Here is a 21525-nt window from a genome sequence, read left to right on the forward strand (position 1 = left end):
GGGTCCCACACTATCTAGACAATCGGCTCAAAGATGGCGGTAAGGTTGTCAGGCCTACATGCTGGCCATGCTTTACTCCCCAGGAAAATTATTTAATTAATTCCTGGTACTCATTTCTGTTTTTGGGAAAAGTGGAATAAAAAATGGAGAGATTCAATGTATAGCAACTGCCACTTCTTATAATTAAATTTGTTCTTATGTGTGTATAAACAGAATATATTGGGTCAGAATAATAAACTTTATGGCTTTAGAGGTTAGAGCCCCTTTGTATATAAAAGAATACACTGCATAATATATTGCATTTCCTTCAGTCAGAGCCTCCATGAGAATCAGTACCAGTTGATGTAAGATCACTGTAACAACCCTTCTTCTTACGAACCAAGTCTCCCCAGAGAATATGCATACCACAAGCTGGACAATGGCCTTCTACTGGTATAATAAAATTACCTTTGAGGAATCTTTTTGCAAGGCAAATGACATGTGCTACTAGTAAACAGCTTGGAGCAAGACAGGAGATTTTCTCAGATGGATGGACCACTTCATAACAGAGGGAGCAAACACACACTGGGTCATCGTCTTGAACAGATGTCTGTGAAGTTGCGCCTTGTGTGTGATCTATTTTCTTACTCACAACAGGACCATATGCTATGGGCATATGAAGTGGTGGGCAGAGATCCGTCTGCAACAAAATTGGGCCCTGTCAAGCATGAAGCTCATCAAAATAATATTTAAAAACAACAGTTTCTTCCTTAAGAAATCTCTTACAAATACAGCGCAACGTTGAACTTTGAACACAACCCATTCTAAGAGGTGGCTCAACTTTTGAGTTAAATTTCCCCATTTGAAATAATGTAAAATGAATGAATCCATTCCAGATGGAATGACATGTGCTACTAGTAAACAGCTTGGAGCAAGACAGGAGATTTTCTCAGATGGATGGACCACTTCATAACAGAGGGAGCAAACACACACTGGGTCATCGTCTTGAACAGATGTCTGTGAAGTTGCGCCTTGTGTGTGATCTATTTTCTTACTCACAACAGGACCATATGCTATGGGCATATGAAGTGGTGGGCAGAGATCCGTCTGCAACAAAATTGGGCCCTGTCAAGCATGAAGCTCATCAAAATAATATTTAAAAACAACAGTTTCTTCCTTAAGAAATCTCTTACAAATACAGCGCAACGTTGAACTTTGAACACAACCCATTCTAAGAGGTGGCTCAACTTTTGAGTTAAATTTCCCCATTTGAAATAATGTAAAATGAATGAATCCATTCCAGACCCCCAAAATTTACTCAATATAAAACATTTCAGGTGCCTATTTCAAAAGATCATATTAGTAAATAATGATAAAACAAGTATGTTTAATTTCGATAACTGAATGTTTTTATCCATTTATTTTCTTCCTCTGCTGACGATCTTTTACTGGTAATGGTTTTTACCCCTCTCGCCACATTAGCCACTTAAATGGCTTCCTTGTTCTTCAGTTTGGTCAATACAGTGGACTTAGCCATGCCATACTGTGCAGCCAGGTCCAACAAATGTGTAAACTTTCCCACTTAGTGATAAGTTTTTTTCCCATTTCTATCATAGAAATAACGATTTTTCTCTAAGGTCTTTCACCTATAGTAACATTCTTTGGTGTCATTATGAATGGGTATTATTAAAGAAAATATAAAAATAAGGTAAAAAAGTAAAGTTGTCCCTGTGCTTAACTAATTATGCACTACGCCATGAAGGCGTATGAGGGATGGATGTATAGATCCACATTTTCTTGACCTTGCACTAGCTGGACATGAGTGGTCAGCTTCACGCCCCTGCCACTTTACCTCCAGGGAGAGAGCCCACGGTACCCATTGGATAGGAGGCTGCGTGAGCCCCAGAGCTGGTCTGGATTATATGAAGAGAAAATCCTGACCCTGCCAGGACTCTTAACTCGGACCCCTCGGTCGTCCAGCCCATAGGCAGTCGCTATACCAACTATGCTACCCTTGCTTAAAAAAAAAAAATTAATTAAAAAAAAAATAAAGCGCTCAAAAACAGACTGAATTTGCTAGCCACTCACTGAATCAGTCATGGGTTTACTGACCGAGTTGACTGAGCCACTGTGCATGTGACCAAGCAGAGAGAAAGAGAGAGAGAGAGAGAGCAGTGACCACGCGACTGCACGTGACAATCACATGATTCTGTGTTGACTTTTTCTTTAAGTTTTAAAACCGAATTTTCTTCGAACTTTTTATTTGAGATTCAAGTTGTGCACACATCAAGACATTCAAAGTTCGAGGGTCCACTGTATAATGAAGTTTAAGAAAATAATAATTGCCAGTGCTCAGAATTAAATTAAACTAATAAATATAATCTGTGAGAAAACGTTGAGGTACTTGCAATGCTTGTAAAGCAGATGTTACATCAGTTACTACCTGGCTTGAGGAATGTGCTTGCCCACTCACCATGTGGAGTACTTCTGGACCCCACATTTGCATGAAGCACATTGCAAGATTATAGGAAAGAGGATTTTCCTAAGTAGCTAGTTGATTTCAGCTCAATTCTCGAGCCCTGGTTACCACTGTGCCATACAGAGTTAAACAAGTAAAACTTGCCATCAGAGGGGTAATTTTTGGAACCTTTCAATCTTTAATACTATTCATATGAATATAAAATATGTCATCATATAAATTTAACATATCATGTTATGATTTATAACACATTTCCCACAGTTGCCGCGGTATTTTTCCAATTTTTCTGGGAAAGTGCCCCATTTATGGCCATACGTAAATCAGGCTTTACTGTGGATCCACATGCCTGAAAATCAGAGCTGCCTAATAAGTTTTGGTTGAAGACTTCAGTACTGAATTTCAATTAAATCTGTCAAAACAATTTATAAGGAAACATGGGAAAGTCCATTTATGGTCTTATGTACAATAGGCTTTATTACCAATCAAAACAACTGAAAGTCAGAACTGCCCAACGTCTTTTAATGAAAATCTACCATGAAAATCTGCTTTCATACCAGGTCAAAGACAGACACATGATCTACAAATAAAGAGTTTTTACTTTGTAAAGAATGCCTAAAAATAATACATATTTTGGCATAGTTCCTCAAAGCAAATCTGCTTCCAGATCTGGATTTGCTTGAATTTGAAATAAATTGATTTGATTTTAAAGAAACCATCATTGCTTGGCAACGGCTGTGAAACACACAACAATATCAGAGCCATCGCTAAGCAATGTACGCACACAACAAAGGAGTAATTGCGGGAAGCAGTGTTTTCTATGCAGATCGTCAAGACTGACTTGTTATTTCTGCTTGGAAACGAGTCAAAAACTGACAGCTGAAAGTCTGAGGTTGGCATTTGGAAGTCAGTCCCACCTGAAGCCAGTGGTCTGAGTATGAGGTTGGTGTGAGATGGTCACCACCTTGTGAGAGCATGGACACAGAAGCAGAGGAACATTCTGTAGAAGTGTTCAATAAATCCATTTATTAATGAAAAACCCATCTACAGTAACCTAGAAGTAAAAGTAAAGCTATCCCTGTAACAGGCTGTGAAGGTCCATAGGGTTGCGAGATGTTGAAGGTCCACATTATCTAGACCATCTGCTCATAGATGGCGGTAAGGTTGTCAGCCTTACGCGCCGGCCGCACTTTACTCTCCTGGAAAATTATTTAATTAATTTCTGGTACTCATTTCTGTTAGAGGCTGAGTTGACCCCAGGGCCACAGTGCAGCTGGAAGGATTACATCAATTGAAAAAAGTCCAATGACCTCATTGGGACTTGAATCCGTGACCTTCCGGCTTGTAGCATAGTGCCTCAACCAACTATGCTACCACGTGCCCCAACACGTGGAAATATAAACAAATATATTTCCCGTACAATGACATAATCAAACTGAAAAGATTTGGAGGACATGAGCTTAGCCTGTTTCAGTTAACTATCACAGCATTCACTTTGACAGATGGAGAAAAACAAGAAACTCTGGTAAGAATAATCAATGTTTCAGTTGAGATTCAAAATGGACACTTCCCAAATACAAGTCAGAATTGTTATATGCTGAGCCAGCTTGCTTGGTTTACTTCCTTCTCACATGTTTACTTTACTAACAGTTAAATGACTCATTGCAGTCAAATCATTGACAGACAGTTGCTTCAGATTTTCTCATCCCATTGAGAACCCTAGCACAGATGGTATGTCATGTCCAACATATCTGTCATCCTTTGCTTGAAGAATGAAGACTAAAGACTAAAGTAGCAGAAATATATCTATGAGAGATTATGGATTACACTGTTTTCTCTTTTTGGATAATAAACTTGTCAACTATTACAAAAAGAAAGTGGCCATGTCAGATTCTTGGAAGGAAACTATTAGCCCTTTATCATGAAGGAACACATATTAAACACCTACCAGAAATTATTGATCAGTACATCGGTAAGGAGGAATTCTTTTTACTAGAAAACAGTTCATAGCACTGTCATATGGTCACGGTTATCACGCTGACTCTAGGCCTACTAATACCCCATATTTTAAATGAAAGACAACAAAACACATGAAAAGATACAACGTATCTGTAAAGGAACATTCACTAACTGTGCATATGAAGACAGCTAATTTCAGAACTTTGCACATAGGGACATGGATTCATTCTTAACAATCTGGATTTTGTTTTGCTTTTAAGCTTAAATATATAGCAAATACAATTTATTTTATACCACTCAGCAGTTTAAAACTAATGTTTTCATTCAGGTCAAGTACTGAAACAGAAATTTAAAAACCAGTACATGAAAGATTAAGTAAGGGATAACAGTGTTAGTATTGAAAAATGCAAAACCCATCTAACTGAATTACATGCGTGTCTGTTGCAATAATGCAACTCATGGTGAATAAAGATTAATTCATGCCGTGGAGATGAAAAAGATGTGGAATACATACAAAGAATGAACTTACAGGAAATTCTCGAGCAAATTCTTGTTTCAACCACTGAACTGTTAAAGCTAGTCGGTTCCATGGCCCCACCTGTAGCATCTCTGACAAGATGCGCAAGCAGAAATCATACATTTTTTCACGAGGCTTCTTCTTTGTGATATGTCTCAAACGGCGGGATCGTTGAGGATGCTGCCAGGCCCATTCAAACTATGTAAACATGTTATATGAAGATTATATGATAAACCAGCAAAAATTACTCAATTACTTCCATGCTTATCACAAACAGACACAAATGCAACTGCCTCATACAGGGTTTTCCCTGAACAGTTAGTAGTCAGGTATTTAAGATACTTTCTGTTGTTAGAGAAACTGAACAATTACTACCATTATTTCAAAATCCCACCACTGGACCCTGTCTTTTGCCAGTTCCATCCAGTTCACAACCTCACAACCTATTAGCATAATGTGTATTTTAAAAATACGCTCCCATCTATCCCTTGATTTTCCATGAGGTCTCTCATCCAGAAGTTTGCAGGTATGTTCTACGTCTAGCTCATCCAAACCTCACCGATTCTTAAACTGTTACTTTGGGTATAAAAGGTTTGTAAGAAGACAGTGATTTGAATTAACAAGAGCAAAATTTCACAAGCAGTTTCAGTCTATCTAATATTAAACATAAAATACAAAAAACCGAAAAGCAACATAAGTCATGGTTATCAAACTGCTAATTTCTGGTAAAGAAAAGTTACTACAGTAACAGTACAGGTTATGACACTTATTAACTAAATTTAGGTTTCTTATACAATCTCTAAAATGACAGTTTTCACAACGACTGCAACAAAATGATTCTGTGAGATTACGTTATAATTCTACTGTGGAATATTTAAAAAAACATTCAAAACATGTTACATACGCTTACCCTTAATGCGGATATATCATTGGGGAAGCCATGGATAATCAAGACCATTTCCCTTCAGGAAAGAAATAAACAACATCAGCATTAAAGTTCATTAAATAAATACGGTAAAATACATTCACTTATCTATAATATATACAGCATATTTCACAAGAAATAAGAACTAACCACGGTCCTCTATTACTTGTTCGCCAAGCTCCACCAGCATGCTTTCCTTTATTATGTTGCTTAATTCTTCTGTTTGGATCTACTGTGTAGCCAATATACGTCCTTCCTTCATATTTCGGATTTGTGCAATATAACAAATATACACCATAAAATCGCTCAATAACATATGCATCAATATTCATATCAAGCGCCAAACACCAAAAATCACACTTCTCATCGGTTCCCGTGAAACTGCGCAAACAGCTGTCCGTGATGTAGGTATGGTGCAAACAATAGTCAAAGTGGTCAAAGTCGTGAAGGTCGTGAACGAAGGTCGGGGAGGAGTAAGAGCAGGAAGAGTGTTTAACCTCAAATCATTTGCGTAAACTAAAATGGCAGAATCAGACGTTCCAGGGGGTAGCAGTTATTCAGATTCTACTTCATGCAAAATGTCAGTACATTTGTAATGGTAGTTAGTACACTGTCTTTTACTTGCTGTATTTTGTAATACAAAATTAATTTTGAAGTTATACGAAGTGCTTTAACCCTTTATAGGGCAATGGTAACTACCGCTAGCTTTAATTTTAAATCAGGCAACATTTAAGCCTAATTGTTTATTTCGTAGGCTCATTTGGTTTTCAGAGTGAACTGTACCGTAATTGTTCCTAAACATTACCTCAAACTTTTGAAATACAGATGTAGTGTGTTTTCGTGGGATTTTAATATATTAATTAATACAGTGTCATTTAGCCTTCTCTGGATCATCCAACGTGACTGATAATGCATAAATGACTAAACAAGTGTCAAGTCATGAATCCCATGGTAACACCATGTGTATATTCATTCCATACAGTAAACAGCTTCAGTCCATGGGCTTTGATCTTGGTTTTGCTTACTTGTACTAGCCCTAACATAGATCATTCTAATGAATGGAACAGGTCACAACAATAAATGTCTGTGTTCATTTCAAGATACTATTCTATAATTTGCCCATTGTGACCACAGAAAGACAGAAAGGTGCATATGATCAGAATGATTAGCAACCCAGCAGAGAAATCAACCAGGTACCCCAACATACAAATTAGGCATGTAACTCCTGATCAGAATCATTCATTTTTTATTTTATTTTGTAGGTAAAAATACACTGATATATGACATGTTCATCTGTATTATCAAAATATATTAATGATTATGGTATAAACTTATTAGAAATATAGCCTTTCTATACATTGACTTGTCATTGGCCAATATTAGAGAATTCTTCATTGAGATAATATGTTGAATTATACCATCTTGTAATAAGCAAGTTCTTCAGTTCCTTCTTAAACTGGTCGTTGTTGTTACCTATTTGTCTAATGTTGTTAGGCAATTTGTTATAGAAGTTACAACCTGGTACTGATGGTTTACTGTTATTAAATATTTGTCTAGTTAGTGTCTTTGCACTCTGTCCCCATACATTGATTCCATATGCCAAAAGGGGATAAATCAAACTATAATACAGCATTCTTCTTACATTCATATCAAGTATTTTAGATAGTCTTATTAATTATATGCAAGTTAACAGCTAATTCTACTACAGGTTCTTTCAATTTGCCTGTCTCATTATATTCTCCATGGGGAAATTTGGAATAGTGTAGACTTGTAGATGCAGTGTAGAGTAGTTGAGGAAGACATAGGTCATGATCCTTCTTGTGTGATGTATTTGGTGAAAAATAATATGTTGCTTTGTACAGAGGTTTCAGTAGATAAGTCAGGGGTGATTGTTTCTCGGTAAGATTGCTTCTCTTTCCATTATACCAACCAGACAGTAAATTATTAAGGTACTTCATATGTCCTCATAATTTTTAATTGTAACTGTACATTGTACTCATGGTATTTTCAGCTTTAGTACACATATTATGAATAACCATTTCAGACATGGTAATAACAAATAAATTTGTAGAATTTTTTATTGTACATTTTGAGACAGATTATGCTACTTCTCCTTGGAAAAATCACTGTTGTAACTAGACCATGAATGAATTAGAGAAGGCTAGGAAGTACTGTTTTTGACGAAGTTTTGCAAATCCAAAGTAACTTAATTAATTGTAAATTATATCAAAAGAGATTAAAGATCAAACCTCTCTTATGTGCTCCATTTCAGATGTTTAAAGACAAAGGGCATATATATTTGTCCACGATGCAACATTTTGTATTGTTCACTGCCTTGCTACCAGTCAGAACTTCATGTTAACTGTTCTGAGGCATTTTATCGAGACTGTGTGATTGAAGAGGTGAAATCTCGAGAAACAGATTCTCATTCTGGAAGAAAGATGAATGAAATTTTGCAGAGATTACAAGAAAATGAAGATAATAGTGATATTGGTAAGTGTGTACTTTTGGTAATTGTTTTAGTTGGATAACTTAAAATGGTGATTGAGGGTTTTTGGTCTTCTTTTGTGAAAAGAAACAGACTTGAGTAACACAAGTTTTATTTGGATCATTTTCATTACAAAAAGAAATTTACTGAATAGCGCCTGTGGGAATGATATACAGTAGACCCTCGATATACTGCAGATTCAGATACATCATCATGGAGATTATATCCCCCAATACGATTACATACCATAAATGTCAATTTCACACATATGGGCAGCTTATAATGCAGATATGGAAGGTGACCCCTGCAACCCACATATGAAGTGTCCATAGAATTTGTTTTTTGATATAGCCATGATCAATTTGGAACAGTAAGATATTATAAATGTATAAAATGCATGAAATTCTGCATATTATTTTTTGTGCTGAAAAAATGAAAATATGCTAACTTCATATAGTTCTAGATGAAGATTATCCTTAAAAAGCTTCAGTTCTTGCCTACGATGTATATTTCATGTAAGTTAAGGTACAGCTATCCCTGTAGCATGCCATGAAGGCTCATAGGGTTGTGAGATGTTGAGGTTCCCACATTTTGTCTAGACATTTGGCTCACAGATGGTGGTAAGGTTGTCAACCTTACGTGCCAGCTGCCCTTTACCTCCCAGGAAGATTCCTGATACTCATTTCTATTAGGGGCTGAGGTGATCCCAGGGGCATGGTGTGGCTGGAGGGATGAGGTAAATTGAAAATATCCACCTCATCAGGACTTGAACTCATGACCTTCTGGCTTGTAGCATAATGTTTCAACCAACTATGCTGCTGTGTACCTTCATGTAAGGCTATGCAAAATGGTTGTGCTCCTGAACATTCCTTCAGTTAGTGATAATCAGGTGTTTTCTAACATATCTACCTCTATCTGCAGATTCAGATGATGGTGACAGTATACCAGACTTGCATGAACGTTTGAGAAATGTGGATCTAGATGATGCTGATTCGATTTGGGAAAAACTGACACTGGCAGAAAGACAGGAATTTGAAAATCTCCTACAAAGTGGAGATGCCAGTCAGCTTGTAGCTCTGTGGGAACCATGGTGGCTTTACAGGTTAAATATTAAACATTCATAACATTCTAAAGCTTGCCAACATTGTAATCACAAAACTGAAAATAACTACTAAAATTAACAGACTGTACTTCCAGATTTACATACCAACTAATATAATGATTACATAATATGGTGCAGTGGTATGGACATAAGAAGACTAGGACAGGGAATAAATATGGCCAGAATAACTGACTCAGTGGATATCAACTTGAAAATATTCACAATGGTTAAAGAAATTCTCAAAATAGTGACAGAAGGAATGAATTTGAAGATGGGGGAGCAAAATAATTGACAAATATGAGGTACAAGAATGGGGAAAATGTGCAGATGGGAAAATCCAAAGGATGACAATGATCATGACAACAAATATTAAGTTCCTTTATTTGCATGCTTGCAAACAACAGGTGAGCACTATAAATGTATAAAAAAGAGAATTAAATACTAAAAGTAAAACAAAATAACATATTAATATGTTAACACAAACTATAAACTAAATACAGTTGAAAATGGAAAAGGTACTCTCAAGGGAAACAGCGAGTTTATTAAAAATGTCCAGAAATTTTCAGATGCTGTTTGCAGCTGTGATGCACCTTGATGAAGGACTAAGTCTTGAAACATTATTCACATTAAAAATAGACGAGTTCTTAATCTGCTTACTAGGTCCATGGAAACCATGAGCAATAAAGCAAGGGTTTTCCTTCTGGCATATAATACCATGTAGTTCTGGAGGATCACATCCCCTCTATCTTTAGGGTTGCAGAATAAGCCAAGCCAAAAACCAGCATGAAGCAGGCAGCAAACGATTGACTTTCAACAGACTGCACAGTGTTGTATGCCAGAAGACAGAACTCTTCATAACCACCGCTGTAAGAAACTCAAATGCTACAAAAAGTAAAGCATTATGGAATAAACTATTCTGAAGTTTAAATGATTGAAAATTAAATAGTAATTATGAGGAAAATCTGACTGAATAAATTGAATTTAGCATAAATGTAAAATACTTTCTCGGTATATTTTCCAGTTCATTAAAATCTGCCACAGTAAGGTCATTCCAGGTGACAGATGTATATACTTAAGCTTTGACCAAACAACAATACAATTTTCATTTTTAAAGATCACTTTCCCTTAACTTCAAAACAGAAAGTAACTTATTCAGTTCCACATTTCTGAGTCCCCTGGAATGTACATTTGGTCAGTAGTGCTAAATTGAATTAATTTTTAAAACATGATTGTTGCTATTATGAAATATAGCTTGCATTCTTGGATGATGTACAATATATCCATGCAGGCATATGACAGAATATTAATACAAAACCAGAACTGGCTGTATACTAAATTAAATGGTAGCAAAGTTATGAATTATGTATGCAACTATACAGAATCCTAATAGCCTATTTCATATATATTCTTTTGTTCCAGGAAACAGAAGATTCTGGTTCAGGATTTGAAGATGGAACAAGATACTTTACATCCTGCTTATGAAGCAAATTGCCCAACAGTAAATAAGAATGTGCCTCCTTTTTTTAAAATTTCGGTAAATTTTTAACTAAATGGATTTTAATAAAACATATTGAATATCCAATTCTTAATTCAGTTTGTGATTATATTAAGTAGAATATAGTTCCTTCTGGTTCCATGGGATGAACACTTGGTTTTATATGATTTTAACCTTAACACTTATCTTGTTGTGAGGTTATAGGGTGCACTTTGTAAATTCCTGTTTACATACCCAAGACTGTTACTTTACTGCTGACCATTCACGCTATTGGAACTGTGGCACATATTACTTTAAATGTCCAAATTGCATCACAGTAACATAATATAGTGTAGGTATAACTCACATAACATCCAGAATTCTGCACGGTGTCATGCATGCTCTCAGATGTAGACCTCTCTCCTAATCACTATAAAGGTCATATCTCACAACAGTAAGTCTTCGTACACATGTTTCATTCCAGGACTTTTCAGGCCTATAGAAAGGAGCTAATAGAGAGAGAGGGCAATTGTGAATATGCCAGTTCATAGCTGCAATAGCCACTGAATTTACACATAATTTCAAGTCTCCAAAATACAAACTGAAATTGTGGCTGTCGTGAATAATCGTTGAATTAGTGATCAATCAGTTAAATTGTGATAGCTGTATGAACATTTTCTGCATATTTCATTTCAGGTTTCTTTTGTTCTTACACAGGCTTGTGTTGCCTAATTGGCAAGTGGCTTGAATCAACATTTACTAGTTTAGACAATATGATTTTTTTTACTTATTTACTAACAAATTATTGAGTAGTTTTCATAAAATATTGTTCTAGTTACAAGTTATTTTTTTATTAATTAGTTTATTAATGATAAATTGTTAGTAAACTGAGGTTTTCATTGGTACTGTTAATCAATGCAGATCACATAAGAGTGGTGCAGTCTTCACCGGAAATCAGAAGGGAGATGAAGCGACATCCAAGGGCTGTGCCATAGCTTAAGCGGTTAGTCGCTGGCTTCCCACCGCGGCGGCCCAGGTTCGATCCCGGGTCTGGTCAAGTGGGATTTGTGATGGACAAAGTGGCGGTGGGGCAGGTTTTCTTTGAGTATTTTGGTTTCCCCTGCCAATCATCCTCACCTATCACCTAGGGCTGGTACAATAGGCCAGAAGTGGCCGCAGTACAAGGGACTTAGTTCCATCCCACTAGCAATAAAAAAAAAGGTGACATCCACCAGCAATATTTTGTAGAAATCTGAAGACAAATAAGAGGCAATATGATAAAATGTAAATGGATCAGAGCACATACTAGAGTTTTTTGGCGCAAACGTCTTTGATAATTGGACACCCTTGTAAAACATATATTAACTCTTTCTTTGTTGGGTATTTATGTGGTGCAGCAACCTTCTGAAGTCTGATACATTCAAAACATTAACAAGACTGGAAAGAGTGTATTCCATAATGTAGCACACAACTCCCAACAGTATTTTTTGCAGTCAATTTATATGTGACTGGAGAAAAACAAAACACAGACAAAATGAGCAGACTTCATATTTCAACAGCATATTAATACACAGTACTGAATTACAACAAAATCTGTGAAATTGGTATGGGATACCTGGAAAAGTCCATTTATGGCTAGCAAGGCGAAAAATCAACACTGGCAGCTAATCTCATGTAATTTCACCAAAATGGTATTAATGGTTTGATACACCCAAAAAATATTCATTTATGACCTTATGTGAAGTAGGCTTTGTTATGGATCAGTATGGATAAAATTAGCAACTGGCTGACAGCTTCCATGAATGTCTCCATTGTCAAATAAAAAAAAAACTATCCCAACAGCTTATGTAGTGATGCTAGGTAATATGCATATGCATAGGCATGACCTTCATATAAGGCATTCTTTTCTTTGCTCTGTAATGAAACCTAAAATTGGATTGCTAATGCTGTCACTGTTAGTAAAATTCCCCACTTCTTCCATTACCTATGCTATGCATCTACTTCAGAGTTGAGGAGGCAGCCATGTTTTCCCAGATGTTCATGCCAGCAGCAATGCCGTTAACTAACTCCATGGAGCTTATTGAGAAGCTGCCAGCCACTCAGGCAATTCCCAACATTTTATGGAACCCAAAAGTTTATTACCATGTTTGCAGGAGCCCTCCATCAGTCCCTATCCTGTACCAGATTATTCCAGTCCATATTACTCCATCCTACTTCTCTAAGATAATTAGAAATGCCACAGCAATCTAGTCATGATCTGTTGGTATTTCCTCAGAAGTAGTTGTAATGATTAATCAAGAAATGCTGTGACATATCGGAATTCCTAGCAAAAGCAGATATTTGCATTATGAATTTGAAAAGCTTAGCATAGTTACAAAATAAATTAGTGACTAATATATTATTTTTTCACTGAATTCTGATCTATAAACTTATGCATAAGTATCAGTAATTTAAATATTTGATAGTGGTTATTTCTCACCACAGAAAACTCCTCCAGCACCCTGTGTGAAGTACAACATTCTGAATGTGTTAGGTGCTTACTGTTACACAGTGCGGTTCTTAAACGGTGAACATCATAATATGCCTGCAGAAGCTTGCAGCATTCTTGTGAACCTCTCTGCAAACCTCAGCCTCAACCACACCTATAACTCGGCTGTGATAGCGGTTGAAGCTGTGGCACATGAAGCAATTAATGTGAGTGAATTGCCACTTGTTTTCAGATAATTTGGTAATCACAAAATGTTATGAATTTTTGGGTTGCCACAAATAAACCAAGTAATACTTTATTGGGCATTTTATTTTTTCACAATCAATTAAAATACACGTTTTACATTGTAGTTGAAAAAGTATGATATCTGTGTTCTTTCTCAATTCAGAATGTTCAGTGGTATGATGATTCAGCTTTCAAGTGACTGATACAGTCCCCATTCCTTCTTGTGTGTTCTCTTTTTGCCATTCAGTTTTTTTTTCTACATTGAAGGACTTCATACAGAATGTAAATTAGGCTGATGGCAACTATTTCATAAAACTGTATGTAGCTTGGGTGAGGGATGAAAGAAATGCATACAGAATGCAGGCTAGGAAGCTTCTTGGAAAGCAGTCACTTGAAAGTCCAAGTAGGAAGTAGGATGGAACATGTTCAGGTTCATATCCAGTAGGATGCTCTGGTGGTGTTGAAACTCTGCTTTGTATTACTAAAGTTATTTTTTTGTCTTCTATATACCAGAGGATGGATAGAGTCCAAAATAAGCCTAATAGTTCTGTAAAATTATTTATATTTGAAAACATAAATTAATTGGAAATTTATGTACATGCAAGTGGTTAGAACTGCATTCAAAATAAAGTAGTATTGCTGTGATAAAATGAACATGGAGACTGATGAGAGTAAAAAGTAAAGTAAAAGTATAGCTATCCCTGTACCAGGGCATGGAGGCCCATAGGGTTGTGAGATGTTGAGGTTCCCACATTTTCTATACAGTGAGCTCATAGATGGCAGTAAAGCTGTCAGCCATATGCACCAGCTGGCCCTTTACTCCCAGGAACATTCCAAGAATATTCCTGGTACTTATTTCTGTTAGAGGCTGAGTTGACCCCATGGCCATAATGCGACTGGGAGGATTAGGTAAATTGAAAAAAATCCAATGACCTCATCGGGATTTGATCCCACGACCAACTGGCTGGTAGCATAGTGCCTCAACCCACTATGCTACCGCATGCCCCAACCGATGAGAATTATAAAGGAAATTCTCTTCCCTACCACATCGTACACTGGAGGTGATGTGTTCTTATGCTTGTAGCACATTATTTTAATTATCACAGTTGCATTCTGTGTCATCATAAAAGTATAAATACCACTGAACATTCGTGAATGGAAACCTGCCACAACATACGTAAAGTGGCACATATTTATGAAATGGTAAAGTCTGAAATTCATCTCACCTGCTTGTATATATGTGATACACACAATAAACACTTTTTTTTCTGCTTCAGTGTACATGGATGGGGGCATCACATCATTGTGTCATCTGCATGAAGAATGATATTGAGTGTATTTTGGCTGGACCAGAAGACAGCAACTACAGTTTCTATTTACAGGCATCTCTTTCAGATATTTACCAATTACTGTCAGAAGCCAGACATTCTAAAAACACAGGTGATTAAGAATTTAGTGATAGGTAGAAGAATCAGTTGGACTGTATGGTTTTTAAGCATAAGAACTGACACAACAATAATCTTGGAATCTGTAATTCATATTATCCACTTTTTTACTTGATAATTATAAAATTTAGCTTATTTGAAAATTAGTGATTTGTACGTACAGTGACACATCTGTAATTTCTATAATAAGGGCAAAAGGACATTCCATAGGTATGATGCATTTTAGAATGCCAAAGGATTGATATAGCATGGGTTATAACAGCAATACTGCTTATACCTGATGCATGACAACAAACAACCCTCAGCCATAAGTTGCATGAGCCTTTTCTTGCCTCAAGAGTTTAGGTTCAGGATGTGCATAGCATAATTGTCCCTCACAATAGATGTGTCAGTAACATCAACGTGAGATGTATCATGCTTCACTGGGGTCCAATCAAGCCATACACTGTGATGCCTCTCAAAGAGGTTGACAAACCCTGTAATGGTGTTTGATGTCCTCTCTGCAGTGAAGTTCCGATCATTTTCAATTTAATAATGATGGTTTCTCTCCAGGCTGTTTCCTGGCCCTCCCGTTATAATAATATGATCTTGCTTGGTAATGCCTTTATCAAGCTTCCTTATTTCCTCAACAACCTTTGCTTCAAAATACTATGTATTTCAAATTTAGTTTTTTCTTGAAGCATGGGGTCAATTTCCCTATCATGACTGCTTCCCAGTAATAAAATCTTTCTTTTATTTTTCTGTCTTCACTTTGAATGATTCTAGTTTCCTGCCTTTATGCTTCAACAGAACTGTGGTTTGCTGACCAACTTCCAATGCATCTTTTGCAGAGAACCTACAGGCCTGGGAGTTTGAATTTTTTTTTGTTTTTTTCTGTTTCCTCAATTATCCTACTTCATGAAGTTACTGCTGACATTTCCTGCTTTCAGCTTACAATTTTGTCCCTAGCTGCCTGATTCTCCCCATCTGTTCATTCACATGCTTCTGGTAATTACATGGGATACATACAGTACAATGGCATGCTCCTGTTTGGTGCACTGGGGCTGGTGCTTGCCCAGTTTAAGTGAAAGCAGTAGCCACAGTCTGTACAAATCAGGCCCTTGGTGACCCACCTACAAGAAGCTCCACATTTACTAAAAAAGATGATTAGTACTATACATAATTTTAGCTATGAATATTAAAAATATATTTCTCATTTGCTAAATGCTGTTAATTCGACTTCAAAACCACAATTAGAACAAATTATTTTAGGGTCACTCACTGTATAGATTTGACTGTCAGTAGTTAAAGTTGGTCTCCGTTCCTATGCACTTCATTTGTATATCAGCCAAATGAGTGACAGTAAACAAATTACTTAACTAATAATTCCATTAGTTACATTCTAGTTCTGTAAAAACCACTTCTGTGAACCACTTTACTCAGAATCACTTTTTGATGAACTTCACTGTGAAATCAGTAATACACTTAAGATTCCAGTAATTTACAATCCAGATTCATTAAACATCAATACACACAAATACTTAGGTCGTTCCGAAAGTCATGAGCAACTTTTTTTTGCGTGCAGATGAAAGAGAGTACAGTGGTAGGTGGAACCAGCTGTTGTGTTAACCTTGAGTGTCTTGTGACGTCAATAGCTTGCATCACGTAACCAGTATCACTCCTAACAAAATGGCCAATGATATGTCGTTTCGCCAGCGTGCTGTCATTGAATTTCTTGTGAAAGAGGAAATCCTTGCTGCAGAAATTCACCAGACTTCAGCGTGCTTATGGAAGTGTGTGCATGGGTGCGAGCAGTGTTCGAAGATGGGTGAAACATTTTAAAGATGGGAACACCAGCATCGAAGATGAGCCTTGGAGCGGTCGTCCTCGAACAGCCTCAACTGAACGCAGCAAGGAAAGAGTGGATGAAAGCATTCAAGATGACAGGCGTGTGACTGTTGACACAATAGCCTGAAAATTTGGAATAGAGCACAGTGCAGTACAGGAGATGATTGAAAGGTTGTGCTATAGGAAAGTTTGTGCTCGTTGGGTCCTCCGGTTATTGACCGAAGACCACAAAGGTCAGCGAAAAGCCATTACCTCAGAACTGCAGCAGAGATATCGACACAAAGGCGATGATTTTTTGCTCTGTATTGTGACAGGTGACGAAAGGTGGTTTCACCATTTCGAGCCTGAAACAAAATGGCACCATTTGCATTCTCCATCAAAAAAGAAGGCAAAGACAGTGCCATCAGCTGCAAAGGTGATGGGCACCGTCTTTTTGGATGCAGAGGTGTTTATTCTGGCCGAATTCCTGGAACCTGGGCAAACCATCAACGCTGCTCATTATGTCCAGACACTGCACAAGCTCCATTGTGCACATTACATGATAAAGTCTGGGACAAAACATCATCATCCTGCATGACAACGCTTGCCTCACATTGGAAGCAATTGCAAAGATGGAGTGGGAAGTTCTGCCACACCCCTCCTATAGCCCTGATCTGGCACCCTCCAACTACCATCTTTTTGGATTTGTGAAGGATCAGCTGCATGGACAACGTTTTGAGACAAGGAAGGCAATTCAGAAAGCAGTGCGTCAGTATCTTCAGATGGCTGGAACGGAATTTTACAGAAGGGGAATTTTCAAACTCCCAGAACACTGGGAGAAATGTGTACAAAGAAGTGGCGATTATGTGAAAAAATAAAGAAAGGTCTGTAGATTGAGGTGGTGTTTTTGGTTTATCAATAATAAAGCATGTTACTTTACAAAAAATTGTTGCTCATGACTTTCAGTATGACCCTCGTACAAATAAACAACCTAGAATACTGTGTATTACAACACAACACAATAACTTTTATGAAAACAGGCACAACAATACTGCAATTTCAGGGTCTGTAAGTGTAACATGTAGGTCAAATATAGCAGACCATAGACATTTACTGAGTTAGATTACAGTTTTACACATGTAGGTTACATACAGTACATAAACAATCTAAATAAATATAACTTTGCAAATTATTAAGTAAATACTTCCATATCTTTCCCAAGACAACTTACTAATGCTGTACTTTGCTTTGGTCAGATCAAAGTTTGAATATGCATCTGTTGCGTGAACTCTCTTATAGTTACTAATAAATTTGAGCACTTACAAAGTATGTAGCCTTCTGCTGCAACATATTTCTTCAGCATATTCAATATCATTAAGTAAATTTATTAGAAAGATTAAATCTTCAGACACTGCATACCAGGCACTGCTGTAAAGATGTTTTGTTTTTAATGAATATCTATAATGGCCCTAAATCTTGTTCTTCTGTACTATAAGCATTTGGAATTTAGATTCATGTTCAGAACATATGTTACTTTTCCATGTTTAGTTGCTTCTCCAGTTATAGTGTTTCAGCTGGATGTACATCTGCTGCTATTTGTATATTCACAGGTTTTTATTCATGCTGACTTGGTAATACGTATTTGCAGTTGAGTTAGTGCATAAATATGTAAATAACTTGAATCATTACTGTAATTATTATTATTGTTGTTGCTGTTGCAGATCCTAATGGTGTAAAGAAGAGCGGAGAATTTACCAAGAGATTTAGTGACAATTTGTCAACTTCACTTGTTCAGAAAGACAAATTACGGCTCATCATTAAAAAACTGGAATACTACCTGTCATGGTCTCAAGATCATGCTAGTGAAATCTGTTGTCAAAAACTTCAAGTGGAATTGAATTTCTAAGAGGATGTCTTTTGCAACTGCAAATATTATATCAAAGAAGACTAACAGTAATAGTATTTATACTTTATAAAATGGTCTTATGATTCTGAGTGTAATTTTCCAGTAGCTGAAATGGAAAGTGTGTGTATGCTTAGTGGTTTATTTTACAACATTGTCAGTATCTAAGAAAGTATAGCATCGAATGTTGAATAATTATGAAAATTGCAGTCAGGATATCAGGTGTTACTGCCTTACTGACCTGCCTACTTTCATTTTTTATGGTGAGTTATTTAACAAAAATTGCAGTACTGAGACTCTATAACATCTTATGGTAGGATGATAGATGAATGATAAATTGGAAGTGGCCATAGTCTGATTGAGGTTCAATCCTACTACTTGTCTGCAAGCATTGAGCAAAACTGCTAAAAGCCTTAGTTAGGCTAGCCAGTCTTCTCTGAGCACCTAGTAGATACAAGTCTAGAGCATTACCCCTAGGCCAACCTCTTCTGTGCTTGGATTCATATACAATATACTGCTGACTGTCTGCACTAATAAGAGGGAAAAGACGCATGGATAATTGAAAACACAAATTTTTCAGGTTTGCGTGTGACTTGGAGACTGGCGACTGCTGAATATAGAAATTCAGAGATGTATGCACAGCATGTGATTTGTTCAGTTATCTCAAAAGATATACAACTTATGGAAAAAAAAAGCACCAAAAATGGAAATGTGTTTCATTCTTATATTTTAGCGTCCTGTTACACTGATTCATGTCCATGGTTTATGCTGACCGTCTTACAGTGTATACACTTTTTCACCTTATTCTTCACTTCCACACTACATGTTTCAGCACTAATGTGCCATCTTCAGGTGTCTTTATGCATGTCAGTGCTGAAACATGTAGTGTGGAAGTGAAGATTAAGGTGAAAAAGTGTATACACTGTAAGACGGTCAGCATAAACCATGGACATGTGTTTCATTCTTTTGTACAACATTTGTTTGAAACACTTCTGATTGTATAATTAATAGGTGACTCAGAAGAACCACATTAGCTGGGTCCTTTGTCACCATGTATGGCACGTCCTCAGGTTGCGGATTGAGGAGACGTACACTGGCTAGCAGAAGCAACTAAACAAGCATCTCCAGAAAGAGTCCAGTTGTGTTCTTACAAAGTCAGATTTTCTCTGAGTGTAAAATAAACTAATGAAGACACTATCCAGGATCTTCAAGTATCACCTAATCAGACCATGTCTGAAACAGTTAAGCAAAGAGATAGACGAAAAAAGATAATAAAGAATAAGAGAAGAACCTCAAAATGCAACCTCAAACCTTATCTTCATGCTCTACGAAAACCATTAGGGATCTCCAGAAATTGTCATTAAACTTAATTCTGAATTATCTGATATAATGCCCAGTGTATGAGTACCGATTCAGTGCCATGCCTCTGCATCAACAAATTACCTACAGAACACTTACTGCACTACTTGAGAAATTAAACGATAATGTAGTTCAAAATGTGTCATTGATTTATACATTAATTAATTTTAATTTATTCTGTTGATCCATACTTGTACAACCATTGGATATAGAAAAGTCAAATATACAAGACAGTACAATATCAGTAAATAATGATAAATAAGACATGCAATCATTAAGAGATGTTGTTGAAAATATAAACATAATATAACACTGTAAATACTGATACAATGATGTTGCTGTTACCATCAGAAATATATCTAGTTTTATGCATAAAAAATTCATAGAACAGAACACTGTAAATACTGACACGATGTTAGTATTACAATAAAAAACACTCATCTAGTTTTATGCATAAAAATTCTCCCACAGTATAAAAAGAATGCTCATGCAAATACTTCTTTAAAGCTTTTAATATCACATGCCAAGTCCTTAATGTCAGCTGGAAGATGGTTATCTACCTTAACACCAGCATAGGCGGAACTTTTATGAAACAGTCAAGTGAGTCATTACTTGGAAAAATAGAATTATTCCTGGTATTAAAATTATGAATTTCAGAATTTTGTCTAAACAATGATTTATTGGTAACCATAAACAGAGCCAAGAAGAGTATGTATGGAGATGGTAGAGGTAGTATATTTAACTGGGTCTTGCTTCCATTAGTATTCTAACCATTCGCTTCTGGAGCTTGAAAATATTCGTACTGTGGGAAGAAGTTCCCCAGAAAATTAATCTTTATAACTGAATGAAAATAAGCATGATTGATTATCTTTAGGGAATGTAAAGATAAGAAAGGTCTGATTGCTCTTGCAATATAACAAGCTTTTCAATAATTTTCATTTCGTGCATCCTGCTGTGTTACAGTATACAACTTTATTGAACCGTCGCAACACAACAGAAAAAATCGAGTTCAGCGCTCAGCTATAGTTTCGCTACACGTTTCAGCCACTAAAGGCGATCATCAGGCAAACAGATATTAACAAACATATACCATTGATGTTATATTTTAGTGTTCTGTTGCACTGATTTAAGTCCATGATTTATTTAATCCGTCTTGCAGTGCATACATTCATTTATCTCCTTCTCTCCCTCGCACTACATGTTTCGGCATAATAATGCCATCTTCAGGTGCTTACTTGTCCACGTCAAACCAGTTCATTGCATGCCATGTTCACACATTAAAATAACTAAAATATGTATGTATCATATACATTGTCAAACGTTAAAAATATTAAAATTGTTCAGGATACCACATCGCTACGTCGCCCCTCACTACGTCA

The 21525-nt window shown here is 36.5% G+C and overlaps 2 protein-coding genes and 1 long non-coding RNA gene across 6 annotated transcripts in view; 1 reads left to right on the top strand and 2 right to left on the bottom strand.

Annotated features, from left to right (window-relative positions):
• LOC111864362 (structure-specific endonuclease subunit slx1) overlaps positions 1-6210 on the bottom strand; it is a 43896-nt gene extending 37686 nt beyond the window's left edge. For all 3 annotated transcript variants that reach the window (XR_004513016.1, XM_033751404.1, XM_023851571.2), the window contains exons 1-5: positions 6007-6210; positions 5842-5893; positions 4944-5129; positions 888-1086; positions 448-480 (exon numbers count right to left, since the gene is read on the bottom strand). Coding sequence is in view for 2 of the 3 variants with exons in the window: in XM_033751404.1 (XP_033607295.1) it covers positions 448-480; positions 888-1086; positions 4944-5129; positions 5842-5893; positions 6007-6188 (652 nt within the window). In the remaining variant the exon portion in view is untranslated. The remainder of the gene's footprint in view (positions 1-447; positions 481-887; positions 1087-4943; positions 5130-5841; positions 5894-6006) is intronic.
• A 76-nt stretch (positions 6211-6286) lies between these two features.
• On the top strand, positions 6287-19471 carry LOC111864361 (zinc finger HIT domain-containing protein 2). Of its 2 annotated transcripts, none has more exons than XM_023851567.2 (7): positions 6287-6436; positions 8129-8349; positions 9266-9446; positions 10866-10980; positions 13405-13614; positions 14911-15073; positions 18606-19471. In XM_023851567.2, exons 1-7 carry the CDS (start codon positions 6378-6380, stop codon positions 18788-18790), a joined length of 1134 nt encoding a protein of 377 aa, XP_023707335.1. In that variant the 5' UTR covers positions 6287-6377; the 3' UTR covers positions 18791-19471. The 2 variants fall into 2 exon arrangements, with proteins under 2 accessions (XP_023707335.1, XP_023707336.1); XM_023851568.2 differs by lacking the exon at positions 6287-6436 and adding an exon at positions 6626-7049.
• Positions 19472-19797: 326 nt separating this feature from the next.
• The window catches only part of LOC117282302, a 4733-nt gene continuing 3005 nt past the window's right edge, over positions 19798-21525 (bottom strand). Inside the window, exon 2 of the long non-coding RNA XR_004513017.1 lies at positions 19798-20020. This is a non-coding gene — a long non-coding RNA (uncharacterized LOC117282302). The remainder of the gene's footprint in view (positions 20021-21525) is intronic.

The sequence above is a fragment of the Cryptotermes secundus genome, unplaced genomic scaffold (assembly GCF_002891405.2).
Source record: "Cryptotermes secundus unplaced genomic scaffold, Csec_1.0 scaffold312, whole genome shotgun sequence".
Lineage (NCBI taxonomy): Eukaryota > Metazoa > Arthropoda > Insecta > Blattodea > Kalotermitidae > Cryptotermes > Cryptotermes secundus.

Excerpts from the sequence above, each read along its gene's own strand:
- LOC111864361 (XM_023851567.2), top strand. The coding sequence starts at position 6,378 with ATGGCAGAATCAGACGTTCCAGGGGGTAGCAGTTATTCAGATTCTACT. Across the intron at positions 6,437-8,128 it reads GATTCTACTTCATGCAAAAT|ATGTTTAAAGACAAAGGGCA; the intron begins GTCAGTACATTT and ends GCTCCATTTCAG. Across the intron at positions 13,615-14,910 it reads TGGCACATGAAGCAATTAAT|TGTACATGGATGGGGGCATC; the intron begins GTGAGTGAATTG and ends TTTCTGCTTCAG.